Source organism: Lithobates pipiens, unplaced genomic scaffold (genome assembly GCF_037356315.1).
Source record: "Lithobates pipiens isolate NorthernLeopardFrog02 unplaced genomic scaffold, aLitPip1_a1.2 Scaffold_8, whole genome shotgun sequence".
In the NCBI taxonomy this organism is placed as follows: Eukaryota; Metazoa; Chordata; class Amphibia; order Anura; family Ranidae; genus Lithobates; species Lithobates pipiens.
Window position 1 is genome coordinate 482,047,929 of NW_027507903.1, and position 17,333 is coordinate 482,065,261.

A 17,333-nucleotide genomic window follows, 5' to 3' on the forward strand; every position below is an offset into this window, starting at 1 on the left:
AAAATCAGCAGCTGGGCTGCGCCATTATCTCTTCGTGCTAACAGTCAGACTTCCAAACAATTGTGAACAAGCTTTATCTGGGGGGGTCAACAATTAGAGGAGATGTCCATTTCTTCAGGAAAATTTCCTCAAAGGGGTAAAGCACCGCCATGGGTTTCGGGACTGAAAAGGCCCGCTGCAGTTTTCCCTACTCCTTGTAAATAAACTTATCAAAATAAGTTGGGTAAGGAAACACCTTAGCCATTTGGGCCGGCTTGTGGGACCCGAAAGGGACCGACACCTCTGTAGATGCCCCCGCCGTAGCCTCCATTTTTAGGGTATCCCGCACTGCTGTAATAAGTGCTCCTACAAGCGCCTTTTCGTGTGCTGACCCAGACAGTCAGAGTCTGAATCAGAGCTTTCCCCAGAAGACGGTGGGTGGAGGGGGCATTTTTTGACCCCCTTTGCGCCCACACGCCACTTCCACACTGGCAACAAAGACCTCCTGGTCTGCCGTCAGAGCGTTCATAGGCACCGCAGATGCAGGGGAACCAGTTGAAATAACAGGGATGTCTGGGGAAGAAGCGCCAGCTTCCGAAGCCATGCTGACCCACACTCGCCTGTCACCACTTAGGGACCTAAGGCAAGTCACACAAAATTTCCACCCTCCTAGCTGCCACAGACTGAGGGGCCCCCCTGCAGGACTCGCCACCCTGACCCAGGTGTGCTGCTGCTGTCTGCTCTCCCCTGTGTCCTCCATGAGGTGTCTGAGTGAAAAGCGCGCTGTTCTAGAAGGAAACAAGCACCCAGCGCTAGAGGAAAAATTACCTGAGGCTAGTAGAAAATGGCCGCCTCAGCAAAAACGGCGCAGAGAAAATGGCTGCCTAACTAGCAGAAAATAGCCGAAATGCAAAAACTGTCTGTGGCTACAAAAAAAATGGCCGTGGCCCCAGGAAAATGGCCGTAGAGCACGCAGCAGCATCCCCACATGTAACACACAGCACAAACACCCCACCGTGGCCCAGAAACAGGGAAGAGGACAAGCGGACCCCCAACACCCAGCGCAGCCCCCTGCCAGGACCCCCAGCCAGGTACATACACTGCACCTCCATGTACCCAGTCACACAGAGGCCCATAGCATGGGGAGGAGGGAAGGGACAGGGAGAGAAGAAAGGGAGAGTGAGAGACCCCCTAATCGACCTCCCAAGGAATGCCCAGCTGCTTCATCCTGCCGAGACAGGTGGAACCCTACATACGCCTCCTGCAGGGACTGCAAGACGCATTCCACAGACAGACCCATCACCCGAGCAGTAGAGGGTGGCTGCCGACCACGGCACACTGTGACACAGACAGCAGTAGCCCAGTCATATGTGTGCCCCAGAGCATAAAGCTCCCCGGGCCGCACCCCTGGATCAGACGAGGCATGTCGTGGCCGACCCAGTGTGTAGCTAGGGCCTGCTCGATTGCCAGGATGGGGAGACTATAAGGATTTTTATTAACCAACCTGTCACCCAGCCTGGCTGTTGATTGTAGATCACAGGAATCAAAAATTCATTAAAAAAAAATCCCCAGGACCAATGGTCCCACCGGGAGCTAGTTCCTTCTCCTACACTAAGCAGAAAAAAACGGAGCTGCTGGATGCAGTGTGAGGGGTTATAGCCAGGGCCGGACTGGCCTACCGGGATACCGGGAGATTTCCTGGTGGGCCGCCTGTCCTGGGGCAGCTTTGCGGCTGCAGTGCTCCGCTCTCTCCTGCTCCTGTGTGTCACGGAGCTGGCTGGCTTTGTGTTTGGCGGCCGCGCTGTAACACAGTCCTGCTCCCCTAGACCAGCTCGTATGATAGTAGAGAGAATCAGTGTTCCGCCTATCACACAAGCTGATCTAGGGGGGTAGGACCGTGTTACAGTGCGGCCGCCGGACACAGAGCCAGCTTCGTGATCCACAGGAGGAGATGCTGCCCTGTGTGCCTGGGGTGACATATAGAGGAGATGAGCTTTCTATATTTCTCCATGCAGCCGCTGAATGCTTGCAAGAGGGAGAGGAGGAGAATCAAGCATTCAGCGTCTGCATGGAGGAATATAGAAAGCTCATCTCCTCTATATGCCCAGCTTCTCCTCCTATCCAATCCAAATTCTTTTACTGCCCCCCCCCCCCCAGTTCTCCTTGTCCTCCCTGGCTCCCCCCCAGTGCTCTCCGCCCTCATCACACTCTCCAGCCCCCCCCCCCACAGTTTTCTCAACCCTTATTCTTTCTGCCCCCCCTGCTCTCCCCATCCTTTTCTAGCCATCATCCCAGTGCTCTCCACCCTGTTCTTCCCCCCCCCCCCCCCAGTGCTCTCCAGCTCTCCCCATCACTCTCCAGCCCCCACCCCAGTGCCCTCCACCCCCAACAGTGCTTTCCAGCCCCCCATGCTCTCCACCTCTGTTCTTTCTGCCCCCCAGTGCTCTCAAGCTCCACCCATTGCTCTCCAGCCCCCCAATGCTCTCTGCGACTCGTGTGCTCCACCCCTGTTCTTTTTGGCTCCCCCCAGCACTCTCCGCTCCCCACCCCTGTACTCTCCACTCCCCCCTGCATTTTGCCCCCACCCATGTGCTCTCCAACCCCGCCAGTGCTCTTCGCCCCCATAGTGCTCTCCAGTCCCCGTGCTTTACACCCCTGTTCTTTCTGGTCCCCACTGGTGCTCTCAAGCTCCCCCCCATTGCACTCCACTCCCCCCTGCTCTTTGTACCCCCAGTGCTCTCCAGCCCTGTTTTTCTGCCCCCCAGTACTCTTAAGCTCCCCCACACTCCAGTGTTCTCAGCCTCCCGTGCTCTCCACTCCTGTTCTTTTTTTTTTCCAGCTCCCACCCAGTGCTCTCCACTTCCCCAGGACCAGAGGGCAGGCTGACTGGGGCCGGAAAATGAGGACGGCTGAAGGTGCAGGTGGCCAGTGACAACTTCATCTCACAACAAACAGATCCTCTGGAAGGAGCACCGTCCCCATCCAAAATGAGAACAGACCCTGCCTGCTGCTGGCCGTCATGGATATCCTGCTGGCATACAAGGTACCATACTGAGCATCAACAGCACACCTTCCCACAGACAGGGACTGCAGACTGGGACATGGGGCACAGGAGAGGCTGCAATGATGGGCACAGTGAGGCTGCATTCGTAGGCACAGTGAGGCTGCATTCATGGGCACAGTGAGACTGCAGTCACGGCACAGTAAAGCTGCAATGATGGGCACAGTGAGGCTGCAATGGTGGGCACAGTGAGGCCGCATTCATGGGTACAGTTGGACTGCATTCATGGGCAGAGTAAAGCTGCATTTGATGAGCACAGTGAGGCTGCATTGATGGGCACAGTGAGGCTGCATTTGATGGGCACAGTGAGGCTGCATTTGATGGGCACTGGTGAGGCTGCATTGAGCTCTTGTATCATGTCTGCAGTCTCTGACCATCTGCTGTATTATGTCTGCAGTCTCTGAGAGAGTCTGGAGAGGAGTCAAGAGTGGGAGCGCCACCAGGATGGGGATCATGGGAGAAGTCAGACTTGTGTGGACTGTGGAGAGGAGACTATAGGATAAAACCAGAGCCACCAACCTGGAGCCGACTGACTGAGCCCTGCACGTTGCACCTGGGAGGAGGTCAGTGACAGCGCCGCTAGGCCAGTTTGAAGGGGGTCATTGATATAAGGGGGAAGTGAATACGATAATGGCACTGATATAAAGGGTTTCCCCTTATATCAGTAATCCAGTAGTGTATTTTTTCTGCGGAAGGTGGCCCCCCCCCCGACGTTCTGAGTTCCTGGGGTCCCCCCTGATGACCACATTTAACTGGAATTCGCATATATATATATATATATATATATATATACATACAAAGCCCTATGTGATTTCATATCTGTCTTATCTTTATATAATACACTCTTCAAATGTGCTTTAAAATGTATGGTTTTCCCTTTTATGAACAAGAAAAAACTGTGGTCTTGTTTTTTAAAGTGTGCAATGTGTCGTCTGGTTGTCAGGCTGTCCTTCAATGTCTTATGTGTTTTCTTTTATATATATATATATATATATATATATATATATATATATATATATATATATATATATATATATATATACTGCCGTTTCCTTTCCCAATGGCTGAAGGAAATGATCTATATATTCCCCCAGTCTAGCTGTTAAGGAATCAATACTATTACCGGTAATTATGGGGTGCCCTGGCAGGTGTCAACTATTTTTATGTCATTTTGGTACACAGTATATTATGGGTATTTTACATGTTGATAGAATGAAGTAATTTTCTTCTTTTTTATTTAGGATACCCTTTTTAGTACCATATTGTATTACCTTCTCCAATTCCTTTTAAATATTGTTTTGTGGGATTCCTACCTAGAGTCTCCTATGTATTTTGGTCCCCCAGCAGTTTGTTCATCTCCTACTTATATTGTTCCTTTGACAGTATCATGATTGTTCACGGGGCCGACTACAAAATCCTATAATATCCTAAACTGCTCCTATTTCAGATATTTTTTTGTTCTCCCTGGGTGGTGAAGCCAGGGATCTTTTTGTTGCTTGAAAAGCAGGTCTGTGCTAGTTCCATCTGCACCTAGGAGGATACCCCTTTCCCTTTGGGTAAGGTCAGGCTCTTTAGGAGGGGTACAGTTTTTGTATTTACTTTGTTTTTGTATACTGATAAAGTTACTCTTGATTACCAGATATTTGGACCATTTGAATCGAACTCTACACAAGGGAGAGGGTCTGCCATCTTGTTTTTTTACCAGGCCTTACATCCTTAAAAAAGCTGTGAATCTCAGGTATTACATTATATTTTGGTATCTTTATAATATAATCTTTATTGCATTTTATTAATTTGTTACTTTGTGCATTTCCCCTTTGGTAGGCTTAAGACCCCTTGTTTCTCCTAAAATTATGTAGTTGTATTATTAGGAGTGTACAGCCCCCTGGTGATTCTTTTATGGTATCTCTTGTGCTTTACATTTGGACATGTAAAATATTAATGGTATGGTGCCCCCCCCCCCCCCCCTCTTCTTCCGAGTGACATCCAGCATATATTGAATTTCTGGCCATGTGTCTACTACCTTTTAATATGCAAGTTTGATACATCAATTTATACCCATTATATGGCAATGTTTGTGGTTTTTTTTTCTGTACTTTTAATTGTACAGAAGTAATTGTACTTTTAATTGCTGTACTGGCATACGTTTGTATTATAGAGATTTTTAAATGCATTACTGGAGGACATCCCTCTGAGGAAGACTTCATTAGTTGAAACACGTCGGGGCTCTGGACTTATTTGCATCCGGAATCATCATTTTAACTTGTGCTATAACTCCACTGGCACCCTATTGTGTTTGTACATTTTTTCAGTCTACAAGACTGCTATTATATATACTGCTTGCTTTGGTCTTAAGGGGTTATTTTTAAAGTGTTTGTTAACCTAAAAAAAAAAATTCAGATCCTGGTCCCTTAAAGCAGATTACACAGCTTGTGCTGTGTAATCTGCCCCCTTCTAAACTGTAAAAAAACACCCTGAACCTGCCCCCTGTATGCCCTCTCTATACTGACCACGATAACCAGGGATGCTCAGCCCTGACCACAGCGGTGGTCATTTTACGTAGCTGTCCTATCTGCTCTCCTCTCTCCCCCTCCACCCTCCTTCCTGCCTGTTAGCTCCCTCTGTCTCCGTCTTCACCCCCCCCCCCCCACCGCTACTATTAAAGATAAAAAATCTACAATTGTGATTGCCAGCCCCTCTTTTAGAGGCTGGCATACCACACTATGTAAGTCCTTTGTAAAAACAAACATTATAAATAGCTATTTACAGCTGTCTTCAGGACAGTCACGTTGTGTTTGTATCTGGTAAATATGATATTAGTGTAGTGTAGTGATGGCGAACCTTGGCACCCCAGATGTTTTTGAACTACAATTGCCATGATGCTCAACTACACTGCAGAGTGCATCAGCATCATGTGAAATGTAGTTCCAAAACATCTGGGGTGGCAAGGTTCACCATCACTGGAGTGGTGTTTTCTTACAGAAAAATTGATTTGATAAACATTTCTGCAACTATTGCAGGGCCTACAAAATCAACAGCACCTTTTGATACTGGTCCTGTGCTTTCAGAAAATGTATTGTTAATCTCAGTTAAAAATGCTGTAATCGGAAAATGAACAAGGGAAAATTGCAAAAATCTTCTGGCCACCTGAGTTGAAAAGTGGAGTGCAGGACCTGGAAGCACAGTTTGGCCACACCCACAATTCGCTTTAGTTGTTTTTTCTGTATGTGTGTGGGGGCAGGGATGTTAAAAATTGACCAGTCCCTGTTCCAGATATACTAGGTACACCACTGTCTGTAGTGGATGTGAATGGATGGCCATTTTCATTTTGGCACAGCTCACTTACCCCCGGCTGGCGGCACCACCTGGTCAAGCAGTTTCATACTGGTCCTCTTCCAGATCTTCTTAATGATCGCTCTGAGTTCCTCATTGGCCTGTTCCAGATTACCTGCAAATTGGACAAGATACCCAAGAGCACTGTTACTCACTTATAGGCTTACAAATAAAGTAAAACAGCAAAAAAAGAAACAAGAACCACATTTCATGATCCAACTCCAGTGGAGTGAAACCTTATTTTGGTCTGGCTCACTGATCTTCACTGTCACCCTGACACTTTGCAATGTCTTATTACTAAAGCATTAGATCAATAACAAAGATAAAAGTAAATTTTTGACAATTAGAAATAGGATGAGTTACCATCAGTTTTAATGCATAGAGAAGTCCGAACCAAAGCGAAGAGAGTGGCATTAAACATGACTGTCCCATCGCTGTTCAGAGGCATGTTCATGGCGACCAGTCGCTGAATAGGAGATAGAAGACAAAAAAAGTCTAGGTTTCTTATCTGGCAGTACAAATATAAAAATGTTTAATATATTGAAAAAAATATTGAAAAGATACTCAAAGCAAAATGGAGATTACGACAAGTTTTGATAGACTCCTGTGGCAGGAAATGTAATTGCCATCATCCCTTATAATATTTAGAAAATATGAAAAAAACCTTTATTTTGGGATTTTTCTAGGCAATACATTTTCAAAGAATTTGAATAAAATCCATTTATTTTACATATATAATAGAAAAAAATATTATTATATGAATACATATATGGACATACAAGTATTTAAAATAACATTGCTTCTTGAAATTTTTTTTTATATAATTGATACAGCCTACAACATTATTCAGTAACCACTGATGTACAAATGTGGCGCTGAGTAGCGGTAATCCAGCACGTTTCAATATCTCATTCAAATAATCTTCATCAGGGATATTGTACAATTATCTACAAAGAATTTCAAAGTTACAATGTTATATGATACATATAAGTAGACACCAGTTTTTAAGAAAATATCCGTATCTACTAAAAACGTACATATAGAGATTCAAAGCATAGCAGGTGCATTCCCAGGGTCAAATTAGGAGAGAGTCCAAAGTTCACCATATATCTAAAACTGCAATTCATCCTCTACAAGATGGCTGGATACAATGAATTCTCCACTGTCTCATTTTGTCATCCCTATTAAGCTTATTTCTGAGGGCCGTGAAATCCCCTGCTCTGCTATGCTGGACTCTGGGGCTGGAGGAAACTTTATGGACATAGAGTTTGCCCACCGCAATAACATTCAAGCCAGAAATACATCTGCTCTTATTGAGATGGAGACGGTTGATGGTTCACCCTTATCCTCAGGACCTGTTACCCATAAAACAGTTTCTCTGGTAACCCAGTTTGAGGCTGACCATCGTGACACCATCAGCTTTCAGTTGATCACATCACCCAAATTTTCTGTCATTTTGGGCATTCCTTGGTTCTCTACTCACAATTCCTCTATCAACTGGGAAACACAGACCATAGATTTCACATCTTCCCACTGCAAGGAACACTGTAGGGAATCTTACCAAACAAGTTCTCCACTGGTCAAGGAATTGCAAGTTGGTGTGGTAACTACCCAGTCATATCACAACTTGCCTCCACAATACCATGCGTTCTGGGATGTCTGTGATAAGAAAAATGCAGATCAATTACCTCCTCACTGACCATACGATTGCCCCATTGAGCTGCTCGCAGGGGCTGAAATACCTTTTCGGCTACCTTTTTAATCTGTCAGAACCTGAATTAAAAGTGCTCAGGGTGTGGCTTGATGAAAATTTAGAGAAGGGTTTTATTAGACACTCAACATCTCCTGCAGGAGCAGCCCTATTCTTTGTTGAAAAGAAAGACTCCACCTTGCGTCCATGCATTGATTACAGTCACATAAATAAGGTCACTATTAAAAACCGTTATCCACTCCCCTTGATCTCGGAAATGTTGGAAAGACATTTTGAGTCCTTGGTCATGCCTTTTGGTCTCTGCAATGCCCCTGCGACCTTGCAACACTTCATAAACAATGTTTTTCGGGATCTGTTGGACCAATTTGTCATTGCTTATCTGGATGACATCCTTATCTTTTGCGATAACCTTGAATAGCACCGCAAGCATGTTTGCACTGTCTTTGAAAGATTAAGGCAGAATCGACTTTACATCAAACTGGAGAAGTGTGAGTTTGAACAAGCCCAGATCCAGTTCTTAGGGTATATTATTTCTTCAGAAAGCATGGATCCCAAGAAGATTAAAGCAGTGGTAGATTGGCCTGCCCCTGGAAACATTAAGAAAATCCAACGATTTGTCGGGTTTGCCAACTTTTACAAAAAATTCATAAGGAACTTATCTAAGGTGATAGCTTCAATTACCCAACTAACAAAGAAAGGGGTGCCCTTTGTGTGGTCATATGAGGCACAGGCTGCTTTTGGAAAGTTAAAAACTCTTTTTACTTCTTCATCAGTATTGGTACATCCCAATCCTGAATTACATTTTATAGTGGAAGTGGATGCTTCGGACTCTGCCGTGGGAGCTATCCTCTCTCAACGACGTGGTGAAAAGATGCAGCTTCATCCTTGCGCTTACTTCTCTCGTTTAATGTCTTCAGCCGAAATAAATTATGATATTGGGAATAAGGAGTTACTGGCAATTAAGGAAGCATTTTCTGAATGGAGGCATTTGCTGGAAGGCGCTAAGCATCCTGTGACCATTCTCACAGATCATAAGAATCTGGAATTCATTCGTTCTGCCAAGAGATTGTCTTCTAAACAAGCACGTTGGTCATTTTTCTTTTCCAGGCTCAATTTTATTATCTCATATCGACCTGGGTCAAGGAATGGTAAGGCTGGTGCCTTATCACGAATGTTGTCTGGACCTCTCCAGGAAAACAACTCTGAATACACAGTCCTGCCTCAAAAGAACTTTCTAGGTGCCACAAGTTCTAAAGCACTCTTGAGTCTCCTCAAGGAAGGGTATGAGAATGACCCACTCCTCAAAAATCCTCCTATGGACATCATCCTTGAGTACAAAAATGGCTTCTGGACTCAAGCACATCGCCTCTATGTACCTGAAGTCGCTCGGGTTGAAGTCCTCAAGTTGGTTCATGACTCCAAACTTGCTGGACATTTTGGAGTTTCTAAGACAGAGGAATAGGGATGAGCTTCGTGTTCGAGTCGAACGTACGTTCGACTCGAACATTGGCTGTTCGTGCGTTCGGCGAATTCCGAACGTTTTGGCCGTTCACGTCAAAATTCGAGTGACGCGCGCGCGGACCACAATGCACTGCGTTGGCGCAGTGCATTGCTGTCCGATGATTGGCCAAGCATGCACTGTGACCCCGCATGCTTGGCCAATCGCAGCGCCGGCAGCGAGGAGAGCCATGATTGGCCACAGGCATCCTGCCTGTGGCCAATCATAGCTCAGACTGTGTAGTGCACGCCCCACACTATATAAGGCCGCCTTTAAGGCGGCCTCCTGTAGTGTGTTACTTTGCATCTGAAGCAGTGGGTGTTCTGTGTACCTTCAACACAGTACACACCAATCGTTTTTGGCTGATTTCCTATCTTGCTGCTGTGTAGTGGTTGTTGTCTGTGCCCTGACTGCAGTATACACCACTATATTCACCTCACCTATATAGCTAGTGATCTAGCTTTAACCACTTAACAACTGCCCATTGCCGATTAACGGCTTCAGGGCGGTTGTTTAACTCAGAGAGGCCGTTAATTAACGGCCTCCTAGAATTCTGCTCTCGCGTGCCCCGAGGTGTGCGCACTCGAGAGCATCCGTGACCGCCGGGTCCATAGGACCCGGCGCATCACGGTAAACGGCCGCTCATAGCGGCCGTTTACCACGTGATTGCTCTGTCAAATGACGGAGTGATCACTTGCAAACAAACCGGCGTCATGTTATGACGCCTGTTCCTCCCTCCCCTTTCTGTACCGATCGGTACAGCGGAGGGGAAAGAGATCGGTGTCAGCAGCGATGTGGGCTGCATCTGCAGTGCCCACATCGCTGCTCACCGAATTTAACCCCTCAATTCCCTGCCAATACTCTGCAATACCAGTGCATACTCTGCAGTACCCTGCCATTACTCTGCAGTACCCCGCCATTACTCTGCAGTACCCCGCCATTACTCTGCAGTGCAGTACCCCGCCATTACTCTGCAGTGCAGTACCCCACCATTACGCTGCAGTGCAGTACCCTGCCATTACTCTGCAGTACCCCGCCATTACTCTGCAGTACCCCGCCATTACTCTGCAGTGCAGTACCCCGCCATTACTCTGCAGTGCAGTACCCTGCCATTACTCTGCAGTGCAGTACCCTGCCATTACTCTGCAGTACCCTGCCATTACTCTTCAGTACCCCCCATTACTCTGCAGTAACCCCCATTACTCTGCAGTACCCCCCAATACTCTGCAGTACCCTGCCATTACTCTGCAGTACCCCGCCATTACTCTGCAGTACCCCCCATTACTCTGCAGTAACCCCCATTACTCTGCAGTACCCGCCATTACTCTGCAGTACCCCCAATACTCTGCAGTACCCTGCTATTACTCTGTAGTACCCCGCCAATACCCCGCCAATACTCTGTAATACCCTGCCATAAATTGCCATACCCAGCCATACTCAGAGATACCCAGCCATACTCGGTGATACCCTGAAGTACCCAGCCATAGACGCCCCCCACCCCTCACCGCCCTCTGGTGCTTCTACCAACTCGCCAGTACGATCAAAGCCAGAATCTTTTTTTTAATTTTTTATTTCAGGCTTCCCAGCCTAGAGGTGAGATGTGGGGTCATATTGACCCCCCAGATTTCACTGTAAAGAGGACCTGTCATCCCATATTCCTATTACAAGGGATGTTTACATTTCTTGTAATAGGAATAAAAGTGATCAAAAATATATTTTTGGGAAAAAAAATGTCAAACTAAAATAAAGTAAAATGAACAATAAAAAAATAAAATAAAAATTAAAGCGCCCATGTCCCCATGTGCTCGCATGTGCCACACATGTGAGGTATCGCCGAGAATGTTAGAGCGAGAGCAATAATTCTAGTCCTAGACCTCCTCTGCAACTCAAAACATGTAACCAGTAAAAAAATATTTAAAGCGTCGCCTATGGGGATTTTTTAAGTAGCGACGTTTGGCGCCATTCCACGGGCATGTGCAATTTTGAAGAGTGACATGTTTGATATCTATTTACTCAGCATAACTTCATCTTTCACTTTATGCAAACATTGGGCTAACAAGTGGTTAATAATAGAGCTTGCAGTCAGTAGTGTTAGGAGATAGTCTGCGTGCTCTGTACCCAGTACATACCGCTATAATATAGGGCAGGCCCCTACTTTCAAACATCCAACTTACAAACATCTCCTACTTGCAAACGCAAGGAGACAGCAGCAAGTGAGATGAAAAAAGACGGACGACAAAACAAAATTATACAGGGGTGATAACCCTTCCCTATGTTTTCCAAAAAGCTTAAAGATATTTTTTTTGACTGGAGCTACACTTTAAAAATGTACCGGTTGAAAATGACAAACAAATTCAACTTAACACAACAAACCTACACAGTCCCTGTCTTGTTTGCACTGCCTGTATACTGCTGTTCTGAGTATATAGGGCCTGGGGGCCACACGCATTTCCTTTTTTTAATATGGGTACGGGGTTCCCCTTAATATGTGTACAAGACCCAAATAGGCTGGTAATGGGCAGGGAGGGCTACCCATGCCATTTTTCTGAATGATTTTCAACCATATTGCAGGAACCAGATATAACATTAAAACCGCAAGCAGTTTTAAATGGTGTTATTTCCGTTTAATGTCATTTTGTGCAGGGACTGTTCTAAACACGGGAAACACGTGGCACTTCACAGGCATACTATAGACACCCCCCAGGCACCATATTTAAAGGAATATTTCACTTTTTTTTTCACTTTAATCGTCATTAAAATCACTGCTCCCGCCAAAACGGTAGTTTTTAAAACTTTTTTTTGCAGTGACCCATGTCCCATGAGGCAGGAGGCAGGTCGCCAAACCCTTTTTAGCACACTATCTTGCATATTAGCCGTTAAAATTAGCACTTTCCAATTCGAACGTTCGAGTCCCATAGACTTCAATGGGGTTCTAACGTTCGTACCGAACGCGGGGGTCGTTCGCAAGTTCTGGTGCGAACCGAACCGGGGGGTGTTCGGCTCATCCCTACAGAGGAACTTTTATCCCGTTCCTTTTGGTGGCCTGGGTACAAAAGAGATGTCAAGGGTTATGTAGCCTCGTGCCTGGTCTGTGCTCGCAATAAGACACCCCGAGCTTCTCCTTTGGGGTTGCTCCAGCCACTCCCTGTCCCATCAAAACCATGGGGATCAATTTCTATGGACTTTGTAGTCGATTTACCCCCTCTAAAGAAATGACCACTATCTTGGTTGTTATTGACTGCTTCACGAAGATGGCTCACTTTATACCGGTCAAGGGGGTACCCTCTGCAGAACAAACTGCGGAGTTGATGGTTTGAGAAATCTTTAGACTACATGGAATTCCAGAAGATGTAGTTTCTGACAGAGGAGTACAGTTCACTTCAAAATGTTGGAAAAGCTTTTGCTCAGCTCTAGGAGTAACAATTAATTTATTTTCTGCTTTTCATCCTTAGTCTAGTGGTCAGACCAAGAGGACCAATCAAACATTAGAGCAGTACCTTCAATGTTTTGTTAATTATCTTCAGGATGACTGGGTGGACTATCTTCCCACAGCGGAGTTTGCTTATAACAATTCTAAACATAGCTAAACCTCTCAGACCCCTTTTTTCCTAAATACCGGGCATCATCCAGCTTTTATCCCTGATCTCCCTAACTCCAATTCCTGCTGTTACCAACAGATTAACTGCTTTACAGGAAATCCAGGATAAATTGATCGAGACTTTGAGGGAAGCTCAGGAAAGTTACAAGAAGGCTGCAGATAGACATTGCAGAGCACTTCCTACCTTTCATGTGGGTGAACAAGTTTGGTTATCTACTATAAATCAGAAGGTTCATGTTTCAGCTTTAAAGTTGGGACAAAAGTTATTGGGACCTTTCCAGATCTCGGCCCAGATCAACCCAGTCGCCTTTCGCCTAAAACTTCCAGCCAGTATGAAGATTCACCCTGTGTTTCACATATCGCTACTCAAACGTTTTCACGAAAATACTTTTTCGGGAAGAATTCTTCCATCCCCTCCACCTGCTAAAGTACAGGGTAAAGAAGAATATGTGGTGGAGAAAATTCTTGATTCCAGGATCTATAGGAACAAATTGCAATATCTGGTTCAATGGGAAGGATATGGGCCAGAAGAAAATTCTTGGGAGCCTGAGCAGAATGTTCATGCTCCTAGATTAACAAGAGAATTCCACCAGAGTTTCCCTCACAAACCGGGCCCTAAGACGTCCAGTGGACATCCTGGGAGGAGGGGAGTACTGTCAGGGCCTGGACTTGAACCTGGGACCTCAGCTGTGTCTGGCAATGAATCTTCTCACTGAGCTATCTGAGATGCTGGACAGTGCCTTGTCAGATCCTTTAGACAACCCTGCATTGTACCTTGATTTCAGCTGAACCTTGAACTCTTTGCTCCTCCCATGAACTTCCTGATATAAGCCACGACTCTGCACTTCCTCCTTGCCAGAATATTGTGCTATCTCTAGCCCGTATATCGCTCCTGTCTTCCCTGCTGCCGTTTATATTTGCTACAGCTCGATATCGACCCTTGGCTTGTTCCACAACTACGCTTCTGTCTGATCCCAACCTGCAACAACTCGTTACCGACCTTTTGGCTTGCTTACTGACCACGCTTCTGTTTGATCCTTACCTGCTCATCCGCTACTGAACCCCGGCTTGTTCACCTCCTGGTGGGGCGATCCTGAGGACTGCGACCTGGTACTAACACGCAGCTAAATCCATCTCCATCATCAGGAGCTCTGGTGAAAAACGGTTAGTACTTAGACCCCGCACCTCAGGTAAGCCTGTGTCATCTGCCAGGGTGACTGTCTGTGTACCTATCCTGCTGGTTAGTGGTAGTCCTGCAACTGCTATAGCAATTGGTCTTCGAGCCTGACCCCTGATCGTGATAGAATATTTGGTCTGAATTAATGTAAAGCAGGAAGCATTCCCGGGGGTTAAAAGGTGATGGTCCTTGTTTTTTTGTTCCTATTTTTCCTGCCTTTGTTTTTTCAGGAAATTTATCAATTTCTGCCTTTTATTTACCTCTACCCGACACAGGGAGGGCCTCTGCACTAGGTTGTGCAGCAGCCCCTTTTTTCCCCAGAATATAAGGTTATATACTGGGGTATACTGTGTCGGCGGTGTTTAGTCCCGTCTGACCACATCCACCAGCTCCAAGGTGGTAAGTGGTGGATTAGATGGCCAGGTGGCTATGCAGCAAGTTTTGCGGCATCTGACTGGGTAAGATGGGGCGCTTGCCATTTTCCAATATGGCAACTGTCCTGTAAACATCCGGGACACAGGATATGACGTGACATTGGAAATCTAGCTGAGGACGAACGACCGTATTGGCCACGTTTGCGTCACTTGACGGCCGTCATCTGACAGCTTGTGCATGACGTCATTGCGGGATTATGGCTCTCCCTGGATTTTCGTGCCAATAGCCACATAAAGGGATGCCAGAGACGGCATAGGGCGCCATTCCCTGCCTTGTTTACTTTAGTGGAGGAGAACATAACCATCTGGGGGTCTTTTTGGTATGGTCCGTTCGGAACCTAGAGGAGTTTTTTGTGCTATATATAAGAAAATGTAAGTACTGGTTTCCTTGTAATTTGGGGTATAACCTGGTACTTTGATTAATGGAAGGTCCTTACTCTGTTTACAATATATTTTTATACAGTTATTAAGCCATCTTTTAGAATGCCTGTATTGAGATTTGTTTGTATCCAGCCGTCTTGTAGAGGATGAATGGCAGTTTTAGATATATGGTGAACCTTGGACTCTCTCCTAATTCGACCCTGGGAATGCACTCGCTATGCTTTGAATGTCTATATGTACGTTTTTAGTAGATACGGATAGTTTCTTAAAAACTGGTGTCTACTCATATGTATCATATAACATTGTAACTTTGTAGATAATTGTACAATATCCCTGATGAAGATTATTTGATTACCGCTACTCAGCGCCACGTTTGTACATCAGTGGTTACTGAACAATGTAGTAGGCTGTATCAATTATATAAAACATTTTTTTCAAGAAGCAATATTATTTTAAATACTTGTATGTCCATATATGTATTGATATAATAAGATTTTTTTTTTCTACTATATATGTAAAATAAATGGATTTTATAAAAAATCTTTGAAAATGTATTGCCCAAAAAAAAAATCCCAAAATAGAGGTTTTTTTCATATTTAGTAAAATGGACATTTGTCTGCTGGGGGCAAAATAAGAGATTCAGCTTAATACCAGGCCTCATCAGCAGCACATAGTTACTTTCTTTTAATGCCCTAGATGTACTGTTCTGCCATTGGAAGTGAAAAAAATACTTCTTACTTTAAGCTATGGAAAGCACCTGACTCATTCTCTTTTCTTTCACATGACAATGCTGATGCCCAGTGATTTGCTCACATTGCTGTCACGAGAGGGTGGGGAGAAAGGCCTTGGCCCATTCCAAGTTCCAATGAACAACTTGGAGGTTACATGGCATCACTGCAAACATTGTGGCAAGGTGAAGGAAAGGTAAATAAATGCTACTGGTGTGCCTTCCAGTACTTGGGCAAAGTACAGGTTCACTAAAAAGTATTCTACCTTTATCTATAATGAAACACTGTCAGCCTAGAAAACAAATCTCCTGAGCTTTTTAGAGAAATATTGCTCCAGCTTTATAAATGGCTTTCATGGTGTGAAGGAGGAAGGAGCTGTTATGGTGGGTCCTCCTAACCTTCTGAGCCTAGAGACTTCTGTACGTTCTGCACTCCCAGTAATTACATCCTACATGCCAGAGAATGTGCCATATATGAGGCAAGGATGACCAATAATTACAAGATCATAAAAACTTTGACAGTGGCTATACTTTAGACACCAATAAATGTTTTAACATTCACTTAATAATGATATAATTAGGTTATAATTAGTTCCTGCCTTGAGTCATTAAATTACCTTACACGCCACACGATGCGGGCACAGCTTGCCGAAACCCAAAGGAGGCTGTATCCGCCGAAGGAGCGTCACTACATCCAGGTGCTTGATGCGCCCCCTAGAGACAGCAGAAATCATTAAGCATTTAGGTGCGGCACCAATGATGTTTATGATACGGAAGATGATCACTAAATGATGCTGGTCTTTCATTTTATTAAATGTGATTTTGGTAATCAGTAGATTTTTTATGTTTTATACAATATTTGAATTTTGTGTATGGGTGCACGCTGGTGGTGTGGTGGTTAGATTACCCACAGTGCACAGCTGCTGCAGGCTGTGTGCTTTGATGTTGGGTTAAGGCCATGTGACCTGAACCAAAGTAAAGCAGGGTCTCCTTACAGAAGGTATGTCTTTTATGCTCTCTCGAATACACTGACCCTTTTTTTAAATCAACCAGGTTTATTTCGATTCACAGTGCATACATGTTACAGATTACAGTTACAAAAATGCTACAGATCATACAGCTCCTCAGATAACAATTGTATAACCATCTCAAATCGTCAATGTCACATCACGTTTTATGCATGAAATAACTAAAGCCAAAAGGTACCTTGTGTCAGTGGTTTGGGCTACTTCACTACCCAGAGGCCGGAGGATCTACTTGTCATTTACATTACTATGTATTGTGCATAGACCGGCTATGAACAAGTGCTAGACTCCTGCAGCCACCTGTCCCAGATTTTGTAGTATTTCTCAGGACAACCCCTATTGGTGTATATACATTTTTTGTAGGGGAGGGTGTTGTTTATTTCTGCTTTCCATTCTGCAATGCTCGGGG

At 45.1% G+C, this 17,333-nt stretch overlaps 1 protein-coding gene across 6 annotated transcripts in view; it reads right to left on the bottom strand.

The window, feature by feature from the left end:
- Positions 1 to 17,333, bottom strand: part of CACNA1C (calcium voltage-gated channel subunit alpha1 C) — a 628,086-nt gene that overhangs the window by 57,905 nt on the left and 552,848 nt on the right. For all 6 annotated transcript variants that reach the window (XM_077468880.1, XM_077468877.1, XM_077468876.1 and 3 more), the window contains 3 exons: positions 16,517 to 16,613; positions 6,737 to 6,839; positions 6,387 to 6,488 (listed from right to left, as the gene is read on the bottom strand). In XM_077468880.1, the coding sequence (XP_077325006.1) occupies positions 6,387 to 6,488; positions 6,737 to 6,839; positions 16,517 to 16,613 (302 nt within the window). The remainder of the gene's footprint in view (positions 1 to 6,386; positions 6,489 to 6,736; positions 6,840 to 16,516; positions 16,614 to 17,333) is intronic.